The 16,472-nt window shown below is 51.0% G+C and overlaps 2 protein-coding genes across 2 annotated transcripts; both read left to right on the top strand.

Moving 5' to 3' along the window:
- The first annotated feature begins 2,496 nt into the window (after positions 1–2,496).
- On the top strand, positions 2,497–3,399 carry Ffar1 (free fatty acid receptor 1). The gene has a single exon (XM_004636704.1). It carries the CDS (start codon positions 2,497–2,499, stop codon positions 3,397–3,399), a length of 903 nt encoding a protein of 300 aa, XP_004636761.1.
- Positions 3,400–9,158: 5,759 nt separating this feature from the next.
- Ffar3 (free fatty acid receptor 3) lies at positions 9,159–10,121 on the top strand. The gene has a single exon (XM_004636703.1). The coding sequence runs from the start codon at positions 9,159–9,161 to the stop codon at positions 10,119–10,121; it is 963 nt and encodes a 320-aa protein (XP_004636760.1).
- The last annotated feature ends 6,351 nt before the right edge of the window (positions 10,122–16,472 follow it).

Here is a 16,472-nt window from a genome sequence, read left to right as displayed (position 1 = left end):
ACCATGTCAAAGAGCCGCAGGAGATTTAAATGGGCATAAGGATGAATACAGGAGGGGCTGGGGAGATGGCTCAGTGGAATAAGCACTTCCCTGGCAAGCGCAAGGGCCTGAGTTCAATCCCCAGTTCTGCCAAAAAAAAGAAAAAAAAAAAAAAAGAATGAATACAGGAAAGGAGATGGGTTCAGAGAGAGCAATTACAAAGGCCCTCTGAGCAGGTGTCACTGCACAGGAGCTGAACTGCGCATGGCTGGGACCGAAGCAGAGATCTGGAAGACCCGTTCTCTCCCTTGAGCTCTGTTTTCTCCTAGCAATGGTCATGGAGGTAACATGGCACTCTGATCCTTTTCTCAGTTCTCTTAGTTTCTCAGTGTTCCCAGAGACAAAATAACAACAGGCATTACGTATTTCTATGTTCACAGCGAGGTGTCTACCAGGGCATCAGGGGAGGAAAAAATCAATCTTACGAACTGGAGGTCTGAGGAGGAAGTTTGATACTTTCTTGGGAGGAAGGTATTCTACACTGAGGACCATGCTGCAGGCAGCCTGGGGAGAGGAGTTGCTTATGGGTGACTTGGGATTTGGGAGGGGCAGAGTACTCTGGTGACCAACGCATGCCCCTAAGAAGTCTGAAGCTGAAGAACTGTGATGTCACTTTGAGGTGGCAGACAGAGAGAGAGAGAACATTTTAAATTTTGCTTAGAAAGTCTTTCTATGGGGCTGGTAAGATGGCTCGGTGGTCTAAAGCACTTACTTAGAACAAGCTAAGCTAAGCAAAGCACGAGGACCACAGTTCGATCCCCCAGCACCACATGCTGGCCAGCCCCCGCCCCCTGGTGGGCTGAGCTGGCCACACACACACAAATAAATAAATAAATAATAAAAGGAAAAAAAAAAAAAAAGAAAGTCTTTCTAGAAAGACAAGATGACCCCATGGGCCCCATGGGGAGACAAGTGGCCAGCTGGATTCCCAGCACTGAGAGCAACGAGATAAGCAACTGCCTGTCCCCACAAAGCACATCTACATGTCCTCCCCCCAGAACCCAGGGAGTAATTGACTTCAACATCCATGCCCCTCAGAGAGAGGATAGGCTGACTGCTCCAGGGCCAAGCCCAAGATTCTGACTGGATTCTGACTGGTCCTTTCCCCTTTCTTCTTCCGCCTTCTGCCAACACTGCAGAGGTCAGAAACCACTATCACCGAACCAGAAGGGAAAGGAGAGGGAGGCGGAAGAGCCCTGTCTTGGGGAAAAGGCAACCGCAGCTGATGCAAGCTGTCCGTTGGGCTGATTCTATCATTAACTCACTTTTCTGTTGATAATGATGATGGCTTGGAGGGCTGAAGTCGCAGGAAAACAACGCTACTGAGGTGTGAGCTGACACCAGGGCTAGGATCTGCCCTTGCTTTTGCCCAGCAGATGGGGGAGATGTGGTCCCCAGGGCGGGACTGAGCAGGCAGTGCATGAGTGGACAGGGCACAGAGGTGTGCTCTGACTGCACCCCACAAACCCTGCCCCCTCAAGGCACTGACTGCATAGACCTCATCTGATCAGGCAAAGCCCCCATTCCTACCCACACCCCCTCTATGTCCCAGCATCTTCCTGGACCCCTCACATCCTGTAGCCCAGCCTCAGTTCCAGCCCAGGATGCCCCATTAGCTGCTCACCCAAGCTGCTAGTGCCTCAGCTAATGGCCCTGCCACCCCGCCCTTCCTTCCCTTCCAGCTCACTGACCATTCTGGGCATCCTCTTGACAGCTGGGTGAGGGGACTTCTGAGCCTCAGAAACATCTGGCAGCATCAAGAGGTGAGTCCCTCTTTCTGTGGTTCCTCTCTTCACCGACAACTATTCCCCAAACTCCCAGGTCTTCCCACCCTGGGTGACCCCTGAGATCTCAGGTTGTACCCCAGGACACTGAGGTGACCTGGTTTATCCCTGGGCTCTCCCCTGGGGCCCCCTTTGTCCACCCCTCTGCCTGGTATACCTTGTATTGTACCCAAACTCTGACTTCTCTTCTTCTGAGATATGGGTCCCCCACATGTTCCACATAGTGAGGAGCAACTTCCCTTGCTGGGGAATGGGGGAGGCAGTGAACCCAGGGCTCTTATCCCATGCCCCATGTTCTCCACCAACCCTGCCCTGAGCTCTCCCCCATCTCTCTCCCAGAGTCTCAGGAATCAGACGCGGTCTCTTTTCTGGGACAGCACACCTGTATTCTGTCTTTCTTCATTACACCGCAATTGCTCCCTTCCTCATATGAGGTCACATGGTGCGAAGACGGCTGAGGACCAAAGGCTAGAAGTTCTCGTTCCTGACCCAGCCCCAACCACCTCCTGCCGCGGGCCTCCACTTCGCCCAGTGTCTCACAATCTGGCTGCTGACCTCCAGGCCGTGGGGAAGCCAGCGTGGGATTCCAGGAGCTCCTCCTGCCCCGGCCGGCAGTCTGGGGACAGGGAGCACGGGGCTCGCAGAAGCAGAGGCGGCCACCTCCTCCAGCCCCATGGACTTGCCTCCGCAGCTCTCCTTCGCCTTCTACGTGGCCGCCTTTGCGCTGGGCTTCCCGCTCAACGTGCTGGCCATCCGGGGCGCGGCCGCCCATGCGCGGCTCCGCCTCACCCCCAGCTTGGTCTACACTCTCCACCTGGCCTGCTCTGACCTGGTGCTGGCCATCTCTCTGCCCCTGAAGGCGGTGGAGGCCCTGGCCTGGGGGGCCTGGCCCCTCCCGGCTGTACTCTGCCCTATCTTTGCCCTGGCCCACTTCGCCCCGCTCTACGCCGGCGGTGTGTTCCTGGCTGCTCTGAGTGCTGGGCGCTACTTGGGGGCCGCCTTTCCCCTGGGCTACCAAGCCCTCCGGAGGCCGCGCTATTCTTGGGGGGTGTGCGTAGCCATCTGGGTCCTGGTCCTCTGTCACCTGGGAGTGGTTCTCATGTTAGAGGCTCCAGGAGGTTGGCTGCACAATAGTACCACCTCGCTGGGCATCGACAAACCAGTTAATGGCTCCCCTGTGTGCCTGGAGGCCTGGGACCCCAGTTCCGCCGGCCCCGCCCGCCTCAGTTTCTCTCTGCTGCTCTACTTCGTGCCCTTGATCATCACGGCCTTCTGCTACGTGGGCTGCCTCCGGGCTCTGGTCCATTCAGGCCTGAGCCACAGGCGGAAGGTAAGGGCAGCCTGGGTAGCTGGCGGAGCTCTGCTCACTCTGCTTTTGTGCCTGGGACCCTACAATGTCTCCAACGTGGCTGGCTTCCTGCACCCCGGCATAGGAGGCCCCTGGAGGAAGTTGGGGCTCATCACAGGGGCCTGGAGTGTGGTACTCAATCCGCTGGTGACAGGCTACTTGGGAACAGATCCCAGTCGGGGGACGCTGAGTGCTGCAAGGATGCCAGGAGGACCATCCCAGAAGTAGCAGCCCCTGCTGGGAGGAAGGACATGAGCAGAGCCCGGATGCTTCTCTAGGCCTCTGCCAGAACTGCGAGGCCCAGAGCCGCTTGGGGGAAGAGCTGAGGCTGGAGAGGCAGTGTCACCTTGCAGAGAGTGAGGGCCAGAGCTGGGTGCAGGTGAGGCCCATGTCCAGCTTCTGTCGTGTGCCTGACTCCTGACTGCCTGTCTGCTGGTGGACTATGAACAGGCTTCCTGCTCACACTATGGAGGAGAGAAGCTTGCCTCTACTCTGGAGGTTTGCCACTCCGTGGATGCACCTGTTGTAAAGAACACTTTAATTTCTGGAGTCCTGAGGCTGGATCATCATGCTGTCATATCATGTTGAACCCACAAGGGGGCAGCATTTGCACTGCAAGCTGGAAGCTGGCATGCTAACCTGTCCTGGGAAGAGGACTGCAAACTGCTGCCCTTGACAGTTGAAAGCAAAGTGGAGCCTCTGATAAGTGACAAGCGCCGTGCTGAGCCCTTTACAATGACTATTGTCTCTTTTCATCTTCACACTGTATCCTCCCATCTTTTTGTTTTTTGAAAGACAGTGTCTTACTGTGCTATCCAGGCTGCTTTCATACTCTCGGATTCAAGCAGTCCTCCTGCCTCAGCTTCGCTAATATCTGTGCACACAGAACAGTTCTGTGGCTCACAGAACTGTACAGTTTAGACATATGGGGCTGGGGAGATAGCGCAGTAGAGTAAGTGCTTGCCTGGCAAGCACAGGGTCCTGAGTTCAATCCCCAGTACCGCAAAAAAAATTAATTAGACAGATGACGCTGTCCAGACAAGTAGACGCCAGGCAGAGGGAGCTAGCACTGACTAAATTCCACCTTGTGGGCTGGACATGGCGGCACACATTTGTTTTTTGGTTTTTTTGTTTTTTTGTTTGTTTGTTTTTGCAGAACCGGGGATTGAACTCAGGTCCTTGCACTTGCCAGGCCAGGTGCTTATTCCACTGAGCTATCTCCCCGGCCCTCACGATACACATTTGTAATGCCAGCTCTGGGAAGGCTGAGGCAGGAGGATCACTGTGAGTTTGAGATCTGCTTGGGCTACAGAGTAAGTTCCAAGCCCAGGGAGATAGCTCAGTGGAATAAGTCCTTGACTGGCAAGCATAAGGTCCTGAGTTTGATCCCTGGTACCACAAAAACAAACAAACAAACCAAAGTGAGTTCCAGGCCAGCCTGAACTGCATAATGAAATTCTGTCTTTAAGGGTTGGAAGTGGGATACTGTTCTTCTAAGCAAGATCCCCCAAGGGTCAAAGGACCTTAGAAAAGTGTAGTGCTGGTTGACACGTAGATTGGTGGTACTCTTGGTGAAGGCAGGAAGCACCCCAGCCCACAAGAGGGAGGACAGAGAAGAGCAGGATGAAGGAGACAGACACGTGGGCATCTGCTCAGCCGTGGCCAGGCTGGGAGCCAGACTTCTTCCCCTAAGGAAAGCAAAGCCGCCACATATGGGAGCAAAGTATAGCTACGTGAGTGGTGCGTACGAACCAGTTTCCATAAATGATTTCTTCAGATGCTTGACTATATATATACACAAATTTTTGTTTTATTCAACAGTAGGTCTCCAGGGACCAGGGAGATGGCTCAGTGGAATAAGTGCTTCCCCGGCAAGCGCAAGGGCCTGAGTTCAATCCCTGGTTCTGACAAAAAAAAAAAAAAAACAGTAGGTTTCCAGCATCTAGAAGAGAGATTGGCAAATGGTAGGTGTTTGATAAAAGTTTGTTGAAGGAATGAACGCTTCTAACAGCACTCCACCGAAAGTTCTGTTGCCTCTGTTTTTATAAATAAGGAAACAGGCCAGAGAGGCTAAGACACTTAGTGTGGAAGCCAGAAATAAGTTTGGCCCTTGCTCCAGGCTGGGCAGGCCCACAGCTTGTCCCTGTCATGCTAGGAGTCACTCTCTATTGCCATAGCTGTGGGGCCTCTCCTGGATGCTGGGTCGCTGCTCCAGTCACCCGCGTGTCCTCCCACTCAGGGGAGAATCTTACTTTTTCTTGGGGCCTGAGAGGTCCTGTGGGACCCACCTCAATTTCTCCCCTGCTTGAGCCCTAGACCTTTTGCCAGTTCCTTCCGGAGGTCAAGCTGCGTAGCTCCAGTCCCTCTGCCTGCACTGTTTTCTGATTTGCTTTATCTCTTTGATTTTGATGACCTCATTATACTACCACTGTACCCTCACCCCATTGTAACCATAATGACAGCAAAAACCTTTTGTTTTGTGCCCAGTTACACAATTTAACTGAGATACAATGTATATAGGATAAAATTTAGATTTAGCAGATTTTAGTAAATTTACTGATGCGCGCCCCCATTGCCATAATCTAGGTGTTAGAACGTTCGCCACCCACTAAAACCTCACGTTCATTTAGAGTTCAGCGCCATTTCTGCCCCTAGTCCCCAGGATGACTACTAATCTACTGTCTGGCTCTAAATTTGCCTATTCTGGACAGCTCATCTAAACGGAATCACATAAGCTATGGTCTTACGTCTGCCTTGGTTCACTCAGCAACACGTTCGCATACTCTGTACTACGTGTAGCTAGTTCTTTCTTTTTCATTGTCAAATAGAATATCATTGTGTGACTGTGGCACGTTTGTCCGTTCGTTCAGTAACTAACGGTGGTGTTTCCTCTTTTTGGCTACTATGACTGATACTGTTATGAACATTTATGAGAAAGTCTTTGCGGGCACGTATGTTTTCATTTGTTGTAAGTAAATATCTATAATGAACTCTTTGGGCCTCGTGGTAAATTTATGTTTAACTTTTTTTTTTTTTTTGAGGAACCGGGGATTGAACTCAGGCCCTTGTGCTTGCCAGGGAAGCGCTTATTCCACTGAGCCGCCTCCCCAGCCCTATATTTAACTTTTTAAGAAACTGCCAAGCTGTTCCAAAGTGACTGCCCTGTTGCGCATGAATAGCAATGAACGTGACCTCTGTTTTCTCCCCATCCTGGCCAACACTTGGTGCTGTCACCAGTCAGTTGAGGTTTTTTTTTTTTTTTTCTCAATTCAAGTAGAAAGCAAGAATTGGCGAGGGGTAGCTCTGCTAGCAGTGCCAGGCTCTGAGCGCCGATGGCCCTTAGTCCTCGGTGTTACTGCAAACAGGAGCGGCCCGGAGGCTCAGTGCTGGTAGGATCCAGTTAATTGTAAACACTAACACCGGCTGCCAGCTGCCAACTTGCCAGTTACCTCTTTCTGCCACCGTCAGCTCCTGATCTCTGCAGCTATCCAGTGCTAACGACCTGAGTGTTTCTAACTTTTTTATTTTTTACAACAACCACTCTGTGCGCACTACCCGGGAGAAGACTCTCAAGACCACACCCTTGGAGAAATAAATCACAAGTAGATTCACTGGAGTGGTGCTTTATTTAAACAGGACCCATGTACAGCATGGAGGAATCAAGGCCTAAGAGGAAGCCCTCCTAGTTAGAAGTGTGAGGGAGGGGAGGGTTGAATATATATATATATCCCTGGGATAGGTCCAAATTCCAGCCAGCAGATTCTAGCCTTCAGCTACTCTAAATCTGAGCCTGCCAGTTGGTCCCAACTGGTCTGCACACAAGCTTGCTTGCTTTTATTTTAGGGAAGGGCCTACAGGATGTTCAGGGTCTCACTACTAGATCCAACTTGTAGTGATCTGCCTGTTTACACCTTCCCAAGAGCTGGAATAATGGCACACGCCACCACACCCAGCCTCAACTGTCATCTCAGCGTGCCCCAAGGGCGGGACCAGTGTGGCAGGCCAGGGGATTGAAACCCCTGGCCCCTGTGCTTGCTTGCAGGCCCTTTAATCCGTTGAGCTATTTGACTGGCCCTTCTGCACACAAGTTTTCGGATTGGAATGTACTGATTGGCCCAAATTCAATTCTATTTCTTGGTTCAAATTCAAGCCTAGCAGAGTTAAGACAGACATCTCTCCCAGAACAGATATGGGGCATTAAGGATAGTCACAGCTGTCACGGAGGCAATACTGGTGATGTCGGGAGAGATGAATATTCACTTGACAGCTGTCACGTCTTGAGGGGGAAAATAAAAATGGCAGGGCCAAAAACCTTGGGCGTGTTCAGGAGAGCTAGCTGCATTAACCACAGCTTCCTGGGGCTTGGGGAAGTTCAAGAGGTTAATAACAGGTCTGGATCCCTTCTAGATCTGGGCTGCCTTGGGGTGGTTTCCCATTGCTTCTTAGAGAAGGCAACAGGAAGTCTATCTTGCAGGGGAGAGCACCTCAGCCTCCACTGAGCTACCCCTCCTGTCACAGTAGCCCGGTGAGTGGCCACAAAGTAACCAAGGAGGACACCAAAGGATGTTGTCCCAGTCTATACTTAGGGGTACCAAAAGTGAGTGAAAGGAAACCAGGAGAAGAGGGTGTGATACCTATTGACCAACCCACCCCCACCTGGACATCAGACCGGGAGAAGAGGAAATCAGGAGCTTCTCATTGTCTCTGTATTGCCTGACTTTTTCTAGTGGGTGGGCAAAGCCATTGCATTGTAATTGCTAAGTATTTGAGTGAACAGATATCTCTGAAGCTGGTCAGAACTTGGGTTCAAACCAAGGTATTTCAGCTGGAGCAAGTTGCCACCCCATTGTGAGGTAAAAGGACTTTGAGACATAAAACTATGGTGCAGGGCTGGTGAGATGGCTCAGTGGTCTAAAGCACCTACTTAGAACAAGCTAAGCTAAGCAAAGCACAGGGACTGCAGTTCAATCCCCCAGCACCACATGCCAGCCAGCCCTGCCCCCTGGTGGGCTGAACTGGCCACACAAACACAAAATAAATAAATAAATAAATAAATAAAAATAAAACTATGGTGTCCTAAGGAATAGGGTCATGTGTCACTAAAGTAGTTGCTACTGTCATGGCCACAACGACCACCATTATCATCTTCATCCTAGTGAAAAGTCAGCATCAAAGCAGGAAATACAGCAGGGACAGTCCCAGGCTGTGTTCTAAGCATTTGACATGTATTAATATCTTAGTCTATGAGATTATTGCCACAGTTATCCCCCTCTTATAGATGATAAAGGGGGACATAGAGAATTGAAGTCACTTGTCCCAAATCACCAAGTTAGCAGGAAACAGAGCCAGCTCCAGAGCCAATTCTCTGTCACCACATCACGCCTCCTGCCCTTACAAGGCAAACTGGAAAAGTGCCATTTTAGAGAAGCAGACAAAATTCAAGTGGGGAGAGAGGAGAAGTCAGAGTTGGCTTGGGCCTGGTTGGAGCATCCCAGCTGAGCAGCCAGAGGAGTGAGGCACACGGTTGTGGAATTTGTTCCTCTTTTTGCATACTGATGCAACCCTGGTAACAGAGCTCAAGGCATCTTTTGTGCTGCTGTTCCACAGTGAGTGACGTCATGGGCACTGCCAGGTCTTTATCATTTCTGCAAATAAATAGCTCAACCACTTGGTCTGCAGAAGCCGGCAAGGTACTGCACGGCAGAGTGCTTGGGTTCTCCAATAAGCAGGTGAGCGTGGGGCAGAGGGGCTGGGTGCATGAGTGTTTTGCTGCCTTCTGTGCTTGGGGAATGGCAGGACCAGAGATGGGAGATGGGGTAGGACCAGAAAGGCAGATGGGCTGACTCTGCTGTGGAAAAAAATGTGGGGCCGTGCAGGGTGGCCTTGGGGACAAGGTTCCTGGCTGATGGGTGAAATGCTCTGCAGAGGGACCGGAAGACCCCCACCCAGATGCCACCTCCGTCTCTGTCTTGTACCAGTTGACCCTCATGATGGAGTCCTTCTTCCCTGGCAACCACTGGCTCTACTTCTCCGTGAACCTATTCGCCTTCCTGGTGGGGCTGCCCCTCAACCTGATGGCCATGGTAATCTTCGTGGGTAAACTCCGGCGCCGCCCAGTGGCCGTGGATGTGCTCCTGCTCAACCTGACCCTCTCAGACCTGCTGCTGCTGCTCTTCCTGCCCTTCCGCATGGTGGAGGCGGCCAGTGGGATGCGCTGGCCCCTGCCCTTCATCTTCTGCCCCCTCTCTGGCTTCCTCTTCTTCACCACCATCTATCTCACCTCCCTCTTCCTGGCGGCTGTGAGTGTCGAGCGCCTCCTGAGCGTGGCCCACCCTCTGTGGTACAAGACCCGGCCGAGGCTGGCTCAAGCGGGGCTGGTCAGTGGCATCTGCTGGTTCCTGGCGAGTGCTCACTGTAGTGTGGTCTACGTCACGGAATTCTGGGGGAACTCTACGCAGAGCCAGGGCACCAACGGGACCTGCTACCTGGAATTCAGAGAGGACCAGCTGGCTGTTCTCCTTCCTGTCCGCTTGGAGATGGCTGTGGTCCTTTTTGGGGTGCCTCTGCTCATCACCAGCTACTGCTATAGCCGCCTGGTATGGATCCTGAGTCACAGCTCTAGCAGGCGCCGGCGCCGGAGGGTGGTGGGACTTGTGGTGGCCTCTCTGCTCAACTTCCTTGTCTGCTTTGGGCCCTACAACATGTCACACTTGGTCGGCTACATTCAGGGCAAGAGCCCAACATGGAGGGGCTATGTGCTGCTCCTCAGCACCCTGAACTCCTGCGTCGACCCCCTTGTCTACTACTTCTCATCGTCCAGGTTCCAAGTGGACTTCCACGAGCTGCTAGGGAAGCTGACTGGAGGCTGGGGCCCTGGCAGTCAGGAGGTTAGTGTGGAGCTGAAGGTCAAGGACGGAGGAGAGTGGCAGTCGCAGGACTGTCCGACCTAGAAATCAGGGCTGGACCCAAGGAAGGGCTTTGGAACAGGTGGCCTTACGGCCGGAGCTAAAATTGAGCTCCTCCAGGGCAGGAAGGAGGAGCGAGCATATGTACTCAGGGCAGAGCCTGACTCCAGCCGGCCAGGACCTTGCAGCAGCAGGCTGGGTCCTGGTGCGGCTCAGGGCCAGAGCAGCCACCTGCACTTCCCAGGGTGTGCTGAACTCTGGAGAACCCGCCTCCTTTCTTTCCTCCCACCCTTGAGAGGCTGTTCTGGAGGAAAATGAGCTAGTGCCTGGGACAAAGAGAGCTGTTCATGGCTCCGGACAGCAAAGGGCAGGAATCCAGCCTTCAGAGCTGCGCCTGTCCAGGATGTTAGAGGTGGGGGAGACGGGGCTCCAGGGATGAGAGAAACCTACCTTCCCTCATACTGGCTTTTCCAGAAAGTTTCCACTGCTCAACTAATTCAGATCTTTAAGGATACTTATGAACGGTGACAGGGGCAAAATGACCCAAATAAATCTGGTGGCAAGCAAAAGAAAATGGGCTTTCCTCGTTCTCCTATTGTTTCCCTCGTAGTGAACGCGGTGGATGGAAGTGCGAACACAGAGACTGAAGAAGAAGGGCTACACGCTTGCAAAAGGGTCTGGGTTGGAGAAATGAAAACAATAGCAAAGCTGCCTTAAGGAGTAGCACACAGACGTGCTGTCTTGGTGGCCTTGGTGGCCACAGGGTAGGTGCTATCATTATCACCACTGGGATGTGTCTAGCCCACAATCCTGAGAGCTGGGCACACCCAGTTGCCTGGGCTGCATTAAGTGAGGAGGAATTGTCTTAGTCAGCATAAAAATACAGCTAGGCCTGGCATGGCGACATACAGCTGCAATCCCTGCTCTCTGAGAGGCTGAGGCAAGAGAACTGAAAGTTCAAGCCCTGCCTGGGCAACTTAACAAGACCTTGTCTCAGATTAAAAAAAAGAAAAAAGAAAAGAGAAAAAGGCTAGGATGTCACTCAGTGTGAAGGGCCCAGATTCTACACCCAGCAACACGCACGTGCATACATGAACATACACATATTCACACACATGTACACACAGAGCAAGAAAGGGAGAGAATGCGTGAGAGAAAATATACAATCTTACTAATGTATGTAACAAAATTTTCATATAAATTTTGTTATAACATAACAGAAGCACGGCCAACCAGCAGAACACAGGTTGGACTCCTCTGGGTGAGGGTGGCCTAGAGAAGAAATGCTCTTTCCCCTCAGAGCTAGCGGGTGCCTGAAGAAGCACTAGAAGTTAGACTTAAATTGACTGTAAGACATGGGGCTCCTGACCTGCTCTGGCACCCCACTTTAGCTTCACGTCCTTGGCAGTGACCTGATTCAGTCAGACCTCCAAAGCCAGGGCATACATGGTGGCCAGGAGAATGTAAACAGGCCAGGACGAGAAACAGAACCAGAGGCAAAGCAGATTGACTACCTGCGTTGATACAGCCTCTCCCCGGGAGAGAAACACTCCCAAAAAAACCCAGATTAATTAAGGTCATTAGCACGGTTGACTTCAGGTTACTGCAAAAACAGATGGATGTCTTTATGGGTTCTTTTCACGGAAAGGTCATTAACTTTTCATTTTCCACTGGGGAGACAGCTGGTCAGGGTCCCCTCTTCCCAGCAAGGGAATCAGAATAGTACCTGTTTGCTCTTGGACGGCTTTGCTGTAAAAAGTATTTGTGGAGTACTTCCTAAGGATGGCTGGGCTGGGAACTTCAGGGATTTTAATACTAAGGTAGTTAATGTGAATCCTTCCTGGGGGATTGAGGACTGGCTGTGGTAGGGGACCACATTTCAGATAGAAAGAGTCATTATGTCTGGGTGGGGATGGAGGCCTGAACTATTTCTCTCACTGTTCTTCATCTGTCCTGCCCAAGGGACTCACCACAGTTGGCTGCTATGAAGCTGATGTGAGCACAGGTTTATAGGATTCCGAAGGAGACAGGTGCTGTGGAATCATGAGGCTCCAGAATGGGCTCCAAAGCTGTGAGGGAGAGGTTGACATCCCACATTTTAAAGAAAGCCAGGAGGAACAGGAGTGGAACTCCACTTCCAGGGCTTATAGTAAGGGATCAGAGGCAGCTTAATTGACTGTGTTGTCCCCAGCCATCCCGGGCAGCACCCCTCCCAGAGGGACTAAGCAACGGACTAGGGGTGCGGGGAGGGCAAAAGCCTTTAGTGCTTGGAACAGATGCCCAGGGAGCAGTGAGGGGAGTGTTCCAATGACTTTGAATGTCTCCTCTAAAGACAAGGGAAGTGGTTTCTTGGAACTGAAGGTGGATCTTAGGGCTGCTGCCTGGTGTGCCCTGTGAGCAGGAAGAGAATGGCAGAGGGGTGCTGGCAGTGCTGCTGCAGGAAGCTGGGTTAGATAAAAATATTACAGGCAGGGGCCGGGGAAATGGCTCAGTGGAATAAGCACTTCCCTGGTAAGCGCAAGGGCCTGAGTTCAATCCCCAGTTCTGAAAAAAAAAAAAAAAAAAAAAAAATTACAGGCCCTCAGAAGGAGCTAGTATGAAAGGCCAGACAGATATCTCCCAACTGTGTGACAGACAGACACACTGCCACTGTGGGCCAAATCTCAAGGCAAAAGATCAAACAAATGCCTTCCTCCCTAAAGTTAAACACCCAGGATTGATATTCGCAAGGTCTCTATCACCTTGAGGAAGCCAGGAAGCGTCACCCACCCAGCCCCCTACAGGATAAGCCCCTGTTCTATATTCATGTCCTTTTGCTAAGTGACTGCCTTCCCATTTGGTCCTGGATTTAATCAATTTTACCTGAGCGATGGTGATTGTAATCTTACTGGAGGACCACAGATTCGACCCACCTCATGTGAGAGTTCTCATGTTTTCCACTTTAAACTCACCTCAACATATGGTTTTGCTCTACAAAAATCCCTAGAGAAGGCAGATTCCTTGGCAACCCACTTAGGTCCGCCTTCTGTCCCTCTCTCGGACCAAAGCTTTCTTTCCCCCAGTAAACATATTCTGCCCTTAACCTCTGTTGTTCCTAAACTTTATTCTTTGGCTTTAGAGAACAGGAACTCAGCCCAGGTATCTTTCAGGCTGGGAGCTTCATTCCCCTAAATCAGTGGGTGTGTGCATATGGATGACAGGACATCAGCCCTCTCCCCTATTAGACTCCCATGGGTGGGGGAATCAGAGCAAGGAATGCTGGAAGGGATCAAGCTGGATGGCACCTCCCAAGACAGAGATGAGAAGGCCCCATAGTGTCACTGCAGAAGAGAGCCAACCATTGGGCACCTGACTCAAGGCAGACAATTATTAGTGTTCATGGTAATTAATATTTCTCAAACTCCGTGCATCATTGTCCTCTTATGGAGAATTTTTGGAGGCTTTTTATTTCCCACATAGCCCATTTCTTTCCTGGCTGGTGTAATTTCAGTGGAATAAACACATAGTGTTTCTGTTTACGTGTGTGGTTCTTTGGAAGGACCCAAGCCATGGTAAGTTTTTCTTTGCTCGTTTGTTATGTTTCCTAAGCACACATTTTGAACTTTTGGGGGACGTATTCTCCTGCTGAGAGTCTGAGAATACCTGGGCTAGAGAAATAGTCTTGTTCGGGAGACAGAGCCCAGCTTGTGCAGCTGGAGCTCAGCGGAGGTAGGTTTATCGTCTTACAGCAGCGAGGCACTGCGGCGCACTCCAGGAGAAGCAGCCGCATGTTTGGGTAGGGTGGAGTGAGATGTAAATGAAACAGTGTTTGCTCAGCTCAAAGCGAAGCAGGCGAGGGGGTAAATGGGGTGAACCGGGGGGCCTCTGCTGAGATGCCGCTGCAGAGTCCTATTTCTCTGAAAGACACACAGAAAAGATAAAAGTAGAATGGTGTGTGTAACAAGTCCCAACCCCAAGCCGTTGTGGGTTGGAAATCAGGCGGCTTCTCCGGGCCATAGTCTTGGACCCTTCAAGTGACAGTGCTAGGCCCTGTGTTCCTTGGTCAGCCAAGCTGCTGACTCTCCGCGATTCCAGAGAACGAAGGTCCTGGAGAATAAAGTTTACTGGCCATGTACGTTCTGTTAATTACATTAAAATTTAATTAGGGAGCCAGGGAGAGGCTCAGTAGAGTAAGTGCTTCCCTGGCAAGCGCAAGGGTCTGAGTTCAATCCCCAGTTCCGCAAATAAATAAAAAGCAATGCAGATAGTGATGTCAGTTTAATTTTTTTAAAAAAGGGCTGGGGAGATAGCTCAGTAGAATAAGTGCTTCCCTGGCAAGTGCAAGGGCCTGAGTTCAATCCCTGGTTCTGCCAAAAAAAAAAAAAAAAAAATTAGTTAATTAGATGCAAATTTGACTGACCATCTATTTGATTAGTCAAGCATATTTTTGAAGGTTTAGGGCCAGCCTGATAGCCCAGTGGACTAAAGCGCCTGCTTAGGCAGAGAGCAGGGGCCGGGGTTGCATCCTTGGTGTGCCGCCCGCCCCACCCCACCCCCGGGGTGCCCTGAACCTGCGATTGAGACTGGGTGTGGCACACGCCTGTAATCCCCGCACTTGGGAGGCTGAAAACAGCACGATCCTTACAGGTCCTATCTACATAGTGAGACCACGTAGACCCTGCACTAAATACATTAAAAACAACAACAACAACGGTTTACAAGAGGAACATCCCAGAAGAAAATAGGTTTCGCCAAAACCTAAGGCAGCTCAAGCCAGAAAGACAGGAGGAAGGAGAAACTGGTGAAGAGGTTTCAGGCCATCTGCACTCACAGTCCAGCGTGAGAGGAGGCCCCACAAGCTCAGAAGAGGGTGGAGGTGGTCGCAGAGCAGGGAAGCGGCTACTAGAGAGACAGCCAAGTGGAGGCTTTCCCTGAGTTAGGTGTGTCACCCTCACCAGAGCCTTTGGAGGGCTGTGCTTGTGCCCTCTGGAACTGGGCAGCTGTGATGCAGGACAGGAGAGATGGATCCCTTCAGCTGGACCCCAGGGAGGGGAACAGGAAGGAGTCAGGGTCCAGGCTGGTGGGGGGGGGGGCGGGGAACGGATGGAGGATGCAAGAGTCATTCCAATGGAGGAAGCAGATCATCAGTAGAAGCAGAAAGGAGCCCAGGAAGGAAGGTGAGGAGGCAGGTTCCATCCGGGACAAGAGAGCAGGAGGAGGGAGGGGTGAAGCCGCCAAGAAGGAAGCAAGCAGTGTGTGAGCACTCGCTCAGCTCTGGGCTTCTTTCTGTCTGAGAACATGGGATTCCTCTGTGTTTAAAAAAAAAAAAAAAAATCAGCTCCCAAGAGGTACAGGTAGTTGTGGTGTCTACAACTTCTTAAAATCTGTGGGAAGCCCGCTGACTGCCCCTGGAAGCCAGTTCTGAGCAACTGTGGATACGGAGGCAGAGCACACTTCAACTGGGGGAGGCCCGCTCTCTAGCCTTGAAATGGGTGCTCTCCTCCTGCTAGCTCACCAGAAGGACCGCCGGGCTGTTCAGGCTCTCCTTGTACCTCCTTTGTATCTCCTGCCTGTGCATTATGCAAAAACGCTCTAGATCACCAGAGATGAGGGCCTGCTATCTTGGGGATGATCCTGAGCAGTGCCCACTGACGTAAAACAAATCTCCCTCCAAATCCTGGGAGGCTGTTTGGTGTCTCCGTTTGCAGCAGCAGGGCCACCTATCTCCAAACTCATTGTTACATTTAGGCATCCCATACCCCATCTAACAGGCCAGCCTACCTTTAAGTATCCTGTATCCTATCAGATCTTAGCCACTGGCATCTCTTAGTTTCCAATCCTTTAGATCCTAGAATTCTAAACTCTATTTGCCTCATGGGAACTCTGCGACGCTGGCGTTTGCTTAGCCTGCTATGACCCGACTCAGGGGAGGTTCTCCAGGTTTCACTCTCCAGCTCTGGAGCCAAGGTGTCAAGAGTCCCCTCATTCCCAAGGTGATATGTGAGAGTTCACTCGTTGGCACGGCGTAAAACAGACAGAAAGAAAAAAGGAATAAAAGTAAGAAAGAAGGCAGAAGAAAGAAAGAAAGGCTGGATAGAACCCTTTCTAAAGCCAAATATCTGATCGGCAGCTTTCATGACAAGCTTGCTTTTTTTGCATACTGGATTTTTTTTTTTTTTTTTTTTTTTTTCTTTTTCTAAATCTTCAGACAGATACCGGTAGTTGTGGTTTCTAAAATTCTTTCTTTTTTTTTTTTTCTAAAATTCTTAAAGTGTGAACACAGGCCCTTCACCACAAATTATATCCTCAGTCCTTTCTGTATTTTTTTGTTTTACATTTTAAGCCAATGTCTGTAGGAGACACTTCCAGGTTCTCGTCTCGGTCCAAGAAGCCAATATTTATAATCCCAAAGTTGTT

This window comes from Octodon degus, unplaced genomic scaffold (genome assembly GCF_000260255.1).
Source record: "Octodon degus isolate 3935 unplaced genomic scaffold, OctDeg1.0 scaffold00083, whole genome shotgun sequence".
Taxonomy (NCBI): domain Eukaryota; kingdom Metazoa; phylum Chordata; class Mammalia; order Rodentia; family Octodontidae; genus Octodon; species Octodon degus.
The sequence above is the reverse complement of the archived record's forward strand: the minus strand, read 5'-3'. Positions and strand labels throughout refer to the sequence as shown.